Source organism: Aquila chrysaetos, chromosome 3 (assembly GCF_900496995.4).
Source record: "Aquila chrysaetos chrysaetos chromosome 3, bAquChr1.4, whole genome shotgun sequence".
NCBI lineage: Eukaryota > Metazoa > Chordata > Aves > Accipitriformes > Accipitridae > Aquila > Aquila chrysaetos.
This window is the reverse complement of record NC_044006.1, coordinates 118,048-129,056: the sequence shown is the minus strand read 5'-3', so window position 1 is coordinate 129,056 and position 11,009 is coordinate 118,048. Positions and strand designations below refer to the sequence as shown.

Here is an 11,009-nt window from a genome sequence, read left to right as displayed (position 1 = left end):
CCGGAAGGGGCGGTGTGAGGCGGTGGCGGGGCAGCCGCGTGCGGGCGGGCGGAAGCCGCGGCCGCCGCGCGTAGGGGCTTCCGGCGGAGCGGGCGGCGTTTCCGGAGCGAGCGGCGGCGGCAGCGGCGGCGGGAGGGAGCGCGGAGAGCTGCAGCCATGGTGAGCCGGGCGCTCCGGCGGGCCCGCGCGGGGAGGGGTGCCGCGCCGCCTCGGTGCGGCCGGCCCCGCTCCACCCCGGCGCTCGGTGTAACGGCGGTCTCTTGCAGACGGTGGGAAAGAGCAGCAAGATGCTGCAGCACATCGACTACCGGATGCGGTGCATCCTGCAGGATGGCCGCGTCTTCATCGGCACCTTCAAGGCCTTCGACAAGCACATGAACCTCATCCTCTGCGACTGCGACGAGTTCCGCAAGATCAAGTGAGCGGCGCGGCCCGCCGCGGTGCCCCCCGGTCCCTCGGTGCCCACCCCTCTCCGGCCCCGCCGTGCCCCTCCCCCGCGGTCCCTCGGTGCCCTCCCCGCCCCCCCCAGCCCCGCTGCGGCGGGAGGCCCGGGGGCCATCTGCCCACTCAGAGCGAGAGCTGGCCCAGCAGCTGGACAACGTCTTCTGCCAGCTTCGGCAGAAATGGTCACGGTTTTAGTCTCACCTGTCGAACCCTGCAACTACCAAGGTTCAAGAGGCGCTTTGTTTCAGTTCTTTCCTAGTAACCAAAATAGACCTTTGTGTGATGCCAGCATAGTCAATGTAATGGTAAAGCATCATGGGGAAAAAAATCATGGAGGTGACATGCATCTTGTGTTTAGACTTCTCTATGCGCTTAGTTTGAGGCATATAAAAATGTGGGTTTTACAGTAGGTCTTCCTCTGTAGAGTAGTCTAGTCTCATATTCTATTAGAAATTCAAAGAGCAGCATTGATTTTTTTTTTTTTCCTCTCTCTGTCTTGCAATATTTTCTAACTTTTCTCACTAGACCTAAAAATTCAAAACAGCCAGAGCGGGAGGAGAAACGAGTCCTTGGTCTTGTGTTGCTGCGAGGAGAAAACCTGGTGTCCATGACAGTTGAAGGACCACCTCCAAAAGACGTAAGGAGAATGAGAGCAGAACTAAGGAGAAGGGGAAGGGGCATCTGATAAACTTGCTTTCTTGCAGGAGAATGGTATTGTCCTAGACTTCCAGATGCCATTGTGATTAAGTCCAACGAACTTCGCTGTAGGAAGTTCTAATCCCCTTGTGGGCTTGGACATTAACTGGACAAAGGAAGGCTGTGGGCATCCCTAGGATCTGAGGACAATTTTTTTTTTTTTTTGACAAATCTTTCTTTTGGGTGGGTCTGTTTTCAGACTGGAATTGCCCGGGTACCTCTTGCTGGAGCTGCTGGAGGACCTGGAGTCGGGCGAGCAGCAGGGAGGGGAGTACCAGCTGGTGCACCCATGCCACAAGCTCCAGCAGGATTAGCTGGCCCTGTCAGAGGAGTGGGAGGACCATCCCAACAGGTGAGATGCTGTGACCCATTAAAAGAGAGTTGTCTGGTATATTCTGGGGTGGCTTTTAATTCTTGGTAGCAATGTGATGCAAGAAATTGGTGGAGTGTGGTACAGAATTTTCAAACGTGGGTTTCTCTAGGTTTGCTTTATTAACAACTCAGAGTTGGGCCACCACCGCAGTGAATGGCAACCTTCCAAAAATTTCCCAATCTTCTATACCTTTTTACCACCCATTGTCCCAGTCCAAAGTCTTTGCAATTTCCCAGTCGGTCTCGGTTCCCATGTCGTTACCATTCATCAATTTATCTCATCAATTCTTGTGTCCTGGTTCTTCTGAAGTTAGTGGTCGTAGGCAGAAGGTCTTGGGTCACCACAATCACTTATCTTCTTACGCATCAAAGATTACCTTTGAATTTCTGAAAATCACTCAGGCTATTCTATTAATTTATCTTGTTCTAAAGTTAATCACTTACTCCCATGTCTTAGGTCTAAGATGTATGATCCCTCTTCTATTGATACAGCTTGACTGGGTTTCAAGCCAGCCATGGAGGGGGAGACACATAGGCTTAATAAGCAGCTTATGCATATTGTTTTATAAGCACCTGCATTCTATTAAGCATATCTAAACCAATTTCTAATCATTAGTTATATGTCTAATATGAATAGTCTTAGAAAAAACAATAAGGCTTGAGGCCTAGCTCCTTTTACAGAGTGTAATCTTAGTTTCTGTTACCGAGGAGTTTGAGCCTAGCGAGGCTTTTTTGGTACTAGATTCCTCTAGGAACTCTGTCTAATATGATGGAAGAAGAGGCTTGAAAAGTGCAGCTTCTTGCACAGAATTCAAGTGGTATCCACTGAATTGTATTACAGGTTTGTAGCATTACTTAATATGTTAAGAGGAGACTGGTGTAATTTTCTGAAGGGATAATAACTCTTGCTTATTTTTTAGTTTACTGTGAAGCAGATGTTGTGCTGTTTCTCTGTCAACCTGTTTTATTTTGTTTACAGGTGATGACACCTCAAGGTCGTGGAACAGTTGCAGCTGCTGCTGCAGCAGCCACTGCTAGCATTGCAGGAGCCCCAACTCAATACACACCAGGGCGTGGGGGTCCTCCCCCACCCATGAGCAGAGGAGCACCTCCTCCAGGTAGGAATTACTCGATGGAGTGGGGCAGCAAGGAGCTCATGTTATGTGGCAAAATTGGTGATAAAGAGGCATTTATCAGAGTCTGACGAAGATCTGGATTATTCCGATACCCAACTAGTGCCTTGAATATTCAGCTGGATTTATATGCTTGTTTTTTCTCTGGCTTAAGGAATGATGGGACCTCCTCCAGGCATGAGACCACCTATGGGCCCACCAATGGGAATGCCACCTGGCCGAGGTGCTCCTATGGGAATGCCCCCACCAGGCATGAGACCACCACCCCCAGGAATGAGAGGTGAGCAGAGGTGATCTTAAATGCCTAGAAGCGATAAAAAGCCGCAACATAAATAAAATGTTTGAAGGGTGATATGTTTCAGTGGCTCCGTAGCTATGCTAGTTGTCAATAAATGCCTCAGTGCCAGAAAAGGGGTACTAAGGCCACTTTGAGCGTAAACATCTTTCTGGTTTAGCCATGCTGCTTCTTTCCTCTTCAGTATTCAACTCTTTCCTTTTTTCCCAGGACCCCCTCCACCTGGCATGCGTCCACCAAGGCCGTAAGATATTCTATCATGTACCTTTGAACTGTAAGAAGACCGATTAAGGGAATATACCAAGCAGTACCACCTGTCATAACTTTGCTATGTATATTTTATATTTACTGCTTGTAAAGTTTGCCCTTTTTAATAAAGTTGGAAAACTCAATAACTTGAGGCACTTTTGTACTGGTCTATTTCAGGAGTGCAGCCATTACCTTTCACTACTGCACTTTGGTGACCCCAGAAGAAGAGCAGGTGTGAAGCAAAAAGCTCAATTTGTATTGACAGTTCAGAAGTTAACGGTTGGTCTGGACCACTTAGGCCCATCTTGGTCTGTGCTCCTTACAGGAATTAAAGCATATCAGTGAAATTAGCAAGGCTGATGAAAAAAAATTGTTGGGATGGTGGAGATGGTAAAAATTCAGAGTTTAAACATTTTGACGAATTTAAGTGTGGGTTACTGATCAGAATTCTCCCTGCTCTACTCATAGTGGGACAAGTACAACGGTGCCTGTATTAGGAATAGTGATCTCTGATGCTCTGCATTAAGCTGCTGCTTATTAGCCTGCAGTAAACCTGCTTGATCTTTACAGGTGGAGCTGCATTGCTTCCATTAAAAAAAAAAAAGTCAGGATGAAAAAGCCTATCATTAATTACATACAATAATGTCAACCAGCCTGCATTCTGGTTGTAGTCTTCCTGCCTCAGCTTACAGCTGCTTTCTTTTCAGTTAAGAGGAAGCTTTCTGCCCCCCCAACCTTTGGAGACAATCTTTCTTCAGAGAGTAGCCTCTCGGGAGGTTTGTTTTAATTCCTGTGACTGTTACCTCTGAAATCATCTTTGTGTCAGGTAGCCTGAAAAACTTTTTTTCCCTATCTTCGAAATAGCATCTCAACTATAGAAATCCTTTTCAGCCATATTAATTAATCAAGATCACAGAAGTATATAAACAAAGTAGTAAGTGTTCCCCAGTTTTTGCCTTAAAGGCCACTTGACCTACATGAACTAAGTCTGATTGATAGAAAGATGTAACATATCCCAGCTCTTAGTAGCTCTAGTTATCCTATAAAAAAGATGAAACTTTTTAGAAAAAAAAGGAATCAATCCTTTATTGCATGGGCTGCTGAAGATGTTTTCATACAGGGTCTTCAACCGGGTATTAACAAACACCCCAAAGCTATTCCAGAACTTGAAGAAAAAATATTCAATATTACTGAAGTTGTCTCCTTCCAGTACAAAGCAATCCAGGCTGTGGAGAGAGTGTGTCTGAAATAACCCATTTGGTAATGACCAACACTTCTTACTTTCTCTTGTACCTGAAAGAGAAGATATTTGAAATTACATTCTACCAGCCCAACTCTCAATGACAGACAAGGAACAGAACTGAGCATTTTCTAGGCAATGTTCTCCCAAGTAGAAGCCTAGGAATGTGCTATTAAAGGCAGTATTCTTGATTGCCCTCAGCGTCAGACCTGCAGTAGAGGAGCATAAGCTACTGCAGAACCAACAAACCTTTTAGCAAGGGCCTTTAAACAATCAAAAGAGGGAAGAGAGCAGGAAAAAAAATAATCTTGAATAAGAAAGTAAAGGGAGCTATACCTGGACTTGGACTTGAAGTTTCCTCCTTTCCTATGTTGGGCCATACCCAAGTGTTTTCGATCTTCAAATGATGGGCTTTTTGAGAGAGGGGAGGAGGCACAGAGGTAAGACAAAAACCACTTAAGTACGTCAATAGAACAGTACTTCTTGCAAGAATCCCTTCTCTACTCTGCCCACCTTTTCCCCCAATATCAGTCAAAGTATCCCTGAGAAAGTCCAGAGATGCAAAAAAAAAAAAATCCCACCTACTAAAGTCTGTGCTAATGTGGTATTGCTAAGACATTACCCGGCACGGTACTGCTTCAGAGCCTTCCTGCTTGTGTTGGTAAGCTCTTCATCAAACACAGACAATTTTTTCTTCCGCTTGGGGCCTAACATAGAGACAATAGTCAGAACATTGGCTGTAAAGAGAAGGCCACAGCATCATCTTGTTTACTAGAGCCCAGTAGCCTTGACCACAACGAGCCTAACCATCAGGAAAAGCAATGATTCCTCTCTGCAAATACACACCCTGGCCAGCACTGGTGGCCATTCCTTCAAAGATCAGTGCCTCCCTCTATACAAATTAGTTTAGTTTTTAAGTGACATAAGGTAAGTCAGCTGTAAAATGAAAGTCTCCACCTGCTGGTACTGCTGCTGGTTCCTCTTCTGGCAAGACTCTGGCTCGCTTTGCTCGGCGATTCCTTTTTGCCAGCCGCTCAGCATACATTTGAGATTTCAAGATTTCAAACTGTGACCTCTCCTCTGGCTGAAAGGTGTTAAAATGCAAGTTTACAGTGATGTGAGGTTTTGCCAAGGGAAAACTACGATAGTGCACCAGGGTCTCACTTGTAAGGACAAGCACTCACTGTCATTTGCACTTTTTTCTGTCTGTCCTGCATAAATTTCTTCCTTTTCTTTTTCCCTCGTAATGCTAGGTCAAACTCCTGCAGGGCTTTAGCCACTGGAGAGAGAAAGAAAAACACAGAATAAAGAACCTCTTAAAGTACAGAGTCCAGTTGCAGCTATGGAATTTAACATGGCAGCAGTGTCATGACTTACGTTTCTCTTTCTTCCTCTCCTCACGGGTCTGGAACCAGCTCCGCTCCAAACCCGCACCCACAGTCTCTTGTTTTCCTGTCTCCAGCTGCTTCTTTGCCCTATTGATCTAAGATAATTCAGGCAGAAGTGAGCTCATGGTGGCTAAAAAAATATCTCTCTCCTCCCTTTCTAAAGTAGGCAGGTTAAGTACGTAAAAAACAACTAAGGTAAAAAAAAATTCCTAAAAAAACGTTTACCTGGGCCTCTGACTGCTGCATCTCACGTTCCTCACGCTCCAAGCACAGAACTGCATACACATCTTTCTCTAGATTCTCAATCTTCTCTCGAAATTTTAGTATGACATCTGAAAATGATACAGCTGAACATCAGAAGCAGCTCACAAAGTCCATCTTGTTTTTCAGCCTCTCTTTTAGTGTCCCTCTGTACCATGATCTTCCCTGTGTACTGCTCTTCTGCTTTTTATCTCAGTGAGGTGCGTACCTTGGGGGAGAATTCTGGCTTTCACTGCTGTTTTGGCAGTCTTCACAATATCCTTCAGCATCTTGCGCTCTTCCTCACCCACAAGTGAAACTGAACGACCAGCCCTGCCTGCTCTTGCTGTCCGACCCACTCGATGAACATAGTGTTTGGTGGTGTTCGGCATGGTAAAATTGATTACCTGTAACAGAAACAGTGTTAGTAGGGAAAAAACATTAAAGGACTCCTTAAAAAAGCTCAGCACTGTAAATACTCACTGTTTTAACACCTTCAATATCAAGTCCACGTGCAGCCACATCTGTGGCTACCAGAATATCAATCTGCTCATCCTTAAAGCGCCTGAGCAGAGATAGCAAATGTATTAGCAATAAATACAGCAATCCACTTTCTGCCCTAAAACTTCCAACTCCTAACTTTTTTTTTTGTCTATGATTACCAACTAAGCCTGCTAATACCTGAGCGCTTCCAGCCGCTGTGCCTGAGAGAGGTTCCCATGAAGCTCCCCAACCCGTAGACCCATCAGTCCAAGTAGGATGTGCATACGGTGAGCTTGCTTCTTGGTCTGGGTGAAAAGCATCACATGATCTGGGAAGGTTCGTGTCAGTAGAGCTGAAAGAAAGTCCTCTCAGCAGCCTGCTTCATAGTCACCTACTGATTCCAGCTTTTCTTTCCTCATCACTAACCTGATACAATGGCCTCACGGTCCCCTTCTCGGTTGGGTCTGATCCGGATAAATTCCTGCCGCAGGAAAGGGGCAACATCTGTGTTGCTGTTCACAAAAATTCGGATGGGATTTTTCAGGGAAACAGAAGCCAAATCTTTCACCTACCAAAACAGGTTAAGAAAAAAAAAAAAAGTCCACATAATCTCTGGTAAAAGGCTAGCCAAACTTCTATTCAACTTTCTGCCTCAGTATGCTTCTCAGCAGCCTGTCTTACCTCCTCTGTCATTGTGGCAGAGAAAAGCATTGTCTGACGGTGGTTGGAGCACAACCTGATTATTTCCTTCATCTGTTCCTCAAAGTATTCATCCAGCATCCTACACAGGAGAAAAACAGCAAGGTAAGGCAGCTTCATCTGGTTCTAGCTAAGAAACATTATTTAAGGCAGGGCAACAAAGACTGCCCTATAGCCTGGGAAAAGGAAAGCAGAAAGCTACCATCTCCTTTTTCAGTGCTGTCCTACTTAGCCTACCTGTCCGCTTCATCCAAAATCAGCACCTCAACACTGCTCAGGTGGAAAGAAGGGCAGTTGTGGAGATGATCAATCAGTCGCCCAGGAGTGGCGATAAGAATGTCTGGCCCAGAGCGAAGAGCTGCTTCCTGAGTTTTCACATCTAGGCCACCTGAAAGAGAGCAAACATGCACTGCCAACTCCCTGAGCAGGCTGCAGCAGACTGCACAGATCCAAATTGCCTGAGGAAAGGGAAACAACTCAGATTAATACCACATTCACAATTAGAAGTGACCCCAGGTTTTCCTTCTCAGAAATCAACAAACAAGAAGTACAGCACAGTATTGGAAAGTGAGATTTTAAACCACAGGACACCTATTAGAAGCATGCCTGCAATAACTGTGCAGCCTCCAGTTTTATAACACGGAATTCCCAGTTCTGTATAACAGTTTACAGCGAGCTGTACAGTTCACATAAGCAACTTAATACTAACCTACAGCAAGGCAAGTTGTGACACTGCTGAACTGCGCCAGCTGTTTTGTGACAGAGTGCACCTGAATACCCAGTTCACGTGTTGGCACTAGAACCAGTACCCGTGTTATTGGAGCCTGACGAGGTTTGTAAATCAGGCGCTCAAGGACAGGTAAAATGAAGGCAGCTGTTTTACCTAAAGAAGAAAATTAAGAATTACCAATTATTGTGAATAGCTAATTCTCAATATTTCCTGTGCCCTGGTCAACCCCCTACCTGTCCCAGTGGCAGCACAGGCACAAATATCCTTCCCCAGAAGACCCACTGGGATACAAGCCTTCTGAATTGGGGTTGGTTGCTTGAAGCCAAGAGCTGTGATTGCCTACAAAGGAGATAGAGCAATTAAACTTTCTCGCTGGTATGGCCACACCTGGTGTGCTGTGCCCAGCGCTGGGCTCCCAAGTACAAGAGAGACATGGACATACTGGAAGGAGCCCAGCAAAGGGCCACAAATATTATGAAGGGACTGGAGAACCTCACATATGAGGAAAGGCTGGCAGAGCTGGGACTGTTCAGCCTGGAGAAGAGAAGGCTTAGGGCGGGAACTTGTCAACGTATACAAATACCTGAAGGGAGGGTGAAAAGAGGACAAAGCCAGGCTCTTTTCAGTGGTGCCAGTGACAGGACCAGAGGCAATGGGCACAAACTGAAACACAGGAGGTTCCCTCTGAACACCAGGAAACACTTTTTCACTGTGAGGGTGACTGAGTACTGGCACAGCTTGCCCAGAGAGACTGCAGAGTCTCCATCCTTGGAGATATTAAAAAGCCGTCTGGACATGGTCCTGGGCAACCAGCTCTGGGTGGCCCTGCTTGAGCAGTGGGGGTTGGACAAGATGACCTCCAGAGGTCCCTTCCAACCTCAACCATTCTATGATTCTGTGACAAGTCCCACTCAAGATAGTGTTGGCACATTGCAAATCAAAGAATGGTCTCCATTATTTGGGAATAACAGCTCCTAAAGGACTACCACACTAGCTCCCACATAATTTCCTTTTCAGAAAGGCTGCAAAGAGAAGAGGAATTTGACAGTTCTGATTGGTGGAGGGGAGGCTGTATAACATTCTTCAGAGTAATGTATGTAATAACTAAACTAGGTAAATACCTTTAGCAAAGGTCGTGAAAGATTCATGTCCTGGAATGACAAGTTATCATCATATTGAGAGGCATCTTCAAAAAAGCTCTCTGCTTCCTAGAAACAGCAACAACAAAAGTGGAACAACGCAGGCAGCAACACAACAAGTTATCAAAGGGCTCTGGGCTGTTTTTTGAGCTACCATTTGTTAACCAAAGTCAAATTCCTCCAGAAGAAATGCTGGAAAATGACTTAGTGTCATTCTGTCCAACACTTACCGTTTCTCCCTTTTTTGATCTCCTCCGTTCCTTCACTTTGACCGTATCTGCAGAGAAAGGAGAAGTGTGACAGGAATTAACAAGCACAGCTAAACACATAACAAGATATGGTGACTACCTGCATCTCATACTTTTTGCTCTGAATGAGCTATTGAGGGAGAAGCCTCAGAAACAACTACAGGCATGCAGTGGAGTAAAATACCAAGTAAATATGCTTCCTCAGGGACGAGTTCAATTAAAGTACTATGGCTATCATTCAAAACAAGCTTGACCAAAATCAGAAGGAATGTCGCAGAAGGAAGACAACAAAAAATAACAGGTTCTTGCCCACTCCCAGCAAGGCTTCACTACAGACTTTCCTCCAGTGAGCCAACAGTCTGTCAGATTCTTGCTCCTGACCATCTCTCTACGTACTGCTAATACCTGCTTTTGTGAAGATATTTTCATCATCCAATGAATACTGAGACTCCAGATCTTCGTCCCTACTGAAATCCTCACACTCCTTCTTTTTGGTTTGATTATCCTCAGTCTCCGCATCTTCATCTCTCTCTTTTGCCTGTTTAGCTTCTTTTTCCTAGAAAAAGATTTTTAAAAGAAGTTTTAAAAAGAAAGGATAAAAAAGAAGCTTCAATCCTTTGTGAGCTTTTCTTTGTTGTTATTATGAGCCCATTCACAGATCCATGGTTTTACATAACCTTAAGCATTAAAAAATCTGCATTCTCATCAGTTCAGCAATGCCATCAGGTGCGGCTGCAAAGCCGGTTGAGGTGATGAGCTGCAGCTTGACCGCTGCACCTCAGGATGCTTTCAGAGTCTGTGCCTCCGGAGAGAGCACAGTAGAAGGCCAAACCCACACCAGTCTTTCCAGTAATGAGAAAGGCCCTGACCTGGAGCTTCCTTTTCTGTCTCACTTTCTCGATCTTCTCGTCCACCGTCGTAGCTGCTCTCTAGGCAGGAAACCACAAAAGAGGAGCTGTAAGAGGCGCCCGGGAGAGCGTGGGGCACTGTGGCCTCAGGCACTGCAGCCCCAGTCTCGGCCCCGGGCCTCACCTTGCCGCGGAGCTGGCGCAGTGCCGCCGCCCAGGCGCCTTCTCCGCCGGCCTCCGGCTCGCCGAAGACAAAGGCGGCACTGAAGTCCCCGCCGGTGGGGCCCCGCCGTCTGGGGCCCGGCGCTCGGCGCAGCTCCTGTGGTAACACCGATGAGCAACGACCGCGGGACGGCCGACCCGGACCGCACCGACCTCGGCCCCGGCCCCGGCCCCGGCCCAGCGCGATCCAACCCGGCCCGGCCCGCCCACGACCCAGGCAACAGATCCTGCCCGGCCCCACCTCCTCATCCTCGGAGCCCCCAGAGTCCGGGTCCTCGGGCCCCGCGTCCCCCTCTGCAATAGTGCCCACCAAGCCCAGGCTCTGCAGCATGGCCGCAGCCTCCCGTCCCGTCCCGTCCCGTCCCCAGCTCCGCCCCGGAACCGCGCGCCACCACGTGAGCCGGCGGCCGCGCACGCGTGGAGCCGGCCCAGGCCCGAGCTTGTGGGTGGGGCGACGGCTGGCCCCGCCCCGCCCCGCCGCGCGGAAAGGAAAGGAAAGGAAACCGAAAGCGGCGGCGCTTCCCGCGGGCGGCCGCTGGGACCGGAGAAAGGAGGAGAGGCTCCGTGTCAGGGGCACCGCCCG

The 11,009-nt window shown here is 47.4% G+C and overlaps 2 protein-coding genes across 4 annotated transcripts; one reads left to right on the top strand and one right to left on the bottom strand.

Annotated features, from left to right (window-relative positions):
* The first annotated feature begins 17 nt into the window (after positions 1–17).
* Positions 18–3,340, top strand: SNRPB (small nuclear ribonucleoprotein polypeptides B and B1). The gene is made up of 7 exons (XM_030009665.1): positions 18–159; positions 267–418; positions 970–1,081; positions 1,340–1,492; positions 2,492–2,630; positions 2,800–2,925; positions 3,151–3,340. Exons 1-7 carry the CDS (start codon positions 157–159, stop codon positions 3,186–3,188), a joined length of 723 nt encoding a protein of 240 aa, XP_029865525.1. The 5' UTR covers positions 18–156; the 3' UTR covers positions 3,189–3,340.
* Positions 3,341–4,247: 907 nt separating this feature from the next.
* On the bottom strand, positions 4,248–10,805 carry DDX27 (DEAD-box helicase 27). Of its 3 annotated transcripts, none has more exons than XM_030009662.1 (21): positions 10,668–10,805; positions 10,389–10,523; positions 10,226–10,285; positions 9,762–9,912; positions 9,339–9,385; positions 9,091–9,177; positions 8,203–8,308; positions 7,949–8,122; positions 7,477–7,627; positions 7,222–7,321; positions 6,967–7,108; positions 6,739–6,892; positions 6,541–6,622; positions 6,287–6,464; positions 6,043–6,149; positions 5,807–5,912; positions 5,614–5,708; positions 5,387–5,513; positions 5,052–5,136; positions 4,766–4,840; positions 4,248–4,482 (listed from the first exon to the last, which is right to left on the bottom strand). In XM_030009662.1, exons 1-21 carry the CDS (start codon positions 10,755–10,757, stop codon positions 4,467–4,469), a joined length of 2,268 nt encoding a protein of 755 aa, XP_029865522.1. In that variant the 5' UTR covers positions 10,758–10,805; the 3' UTR covers positions 4,248–4,466. The 3 variants fall into 3 exon arrangements, with proteins under 3 accessions (XP_029865522.1, XP_029865521.1, XP_029865523.1); XM_030009661.1 differs by having other exon boundaries at positions 10,389–10,579; positions 10,618–10,690; XM_030009663.1 differs by having other exon boundaries at positions 6,739–6,868; positions 10,389–10,579; positions 10,618–10,690.
* Positions 10,806–11,009: the final 204 nt, after the last annotated feature.

Coding starts and splice junctions, on each gene's coding strand:
- DDX27 (XM_030009661.1), bottom strand. CDS start 10,675: ATGAGGAGGTGGGGCCGGGCAGGATCTGTTGCCTGGGTCGTGGGCGGG. Junction 8,309..9,090: donor TTTCACGACCTTTGCTAAAG/GTATTTACCTAG, acceptor TCTCCTTTGTAG/GCAATCACAGCTCTTGGCTT. Junction 7,628..7,948: donor CACAACTTGCCTTGCTGTAG/GTTAGTATTAAG, acceptor GCTCTCTTTCAG/GTGGCCTAGATGTGAAAACT.
- SNRPB (XM_030009665.1), top strand. Junction 419..969: donor GACGAGTTCCGCAAGATCAA/GTGAGCGGCGCG, acceptor TTTTCTCACTAG/ACCTAAAAATTCAAAACAGC. Junction 2,631..2,799: donor CAGAGGAGCACCTCCTCCAG/GTAGGAATTACT, acceptor CTCTGGCTTAAG/GAATGATGGGACCTCCTCCA.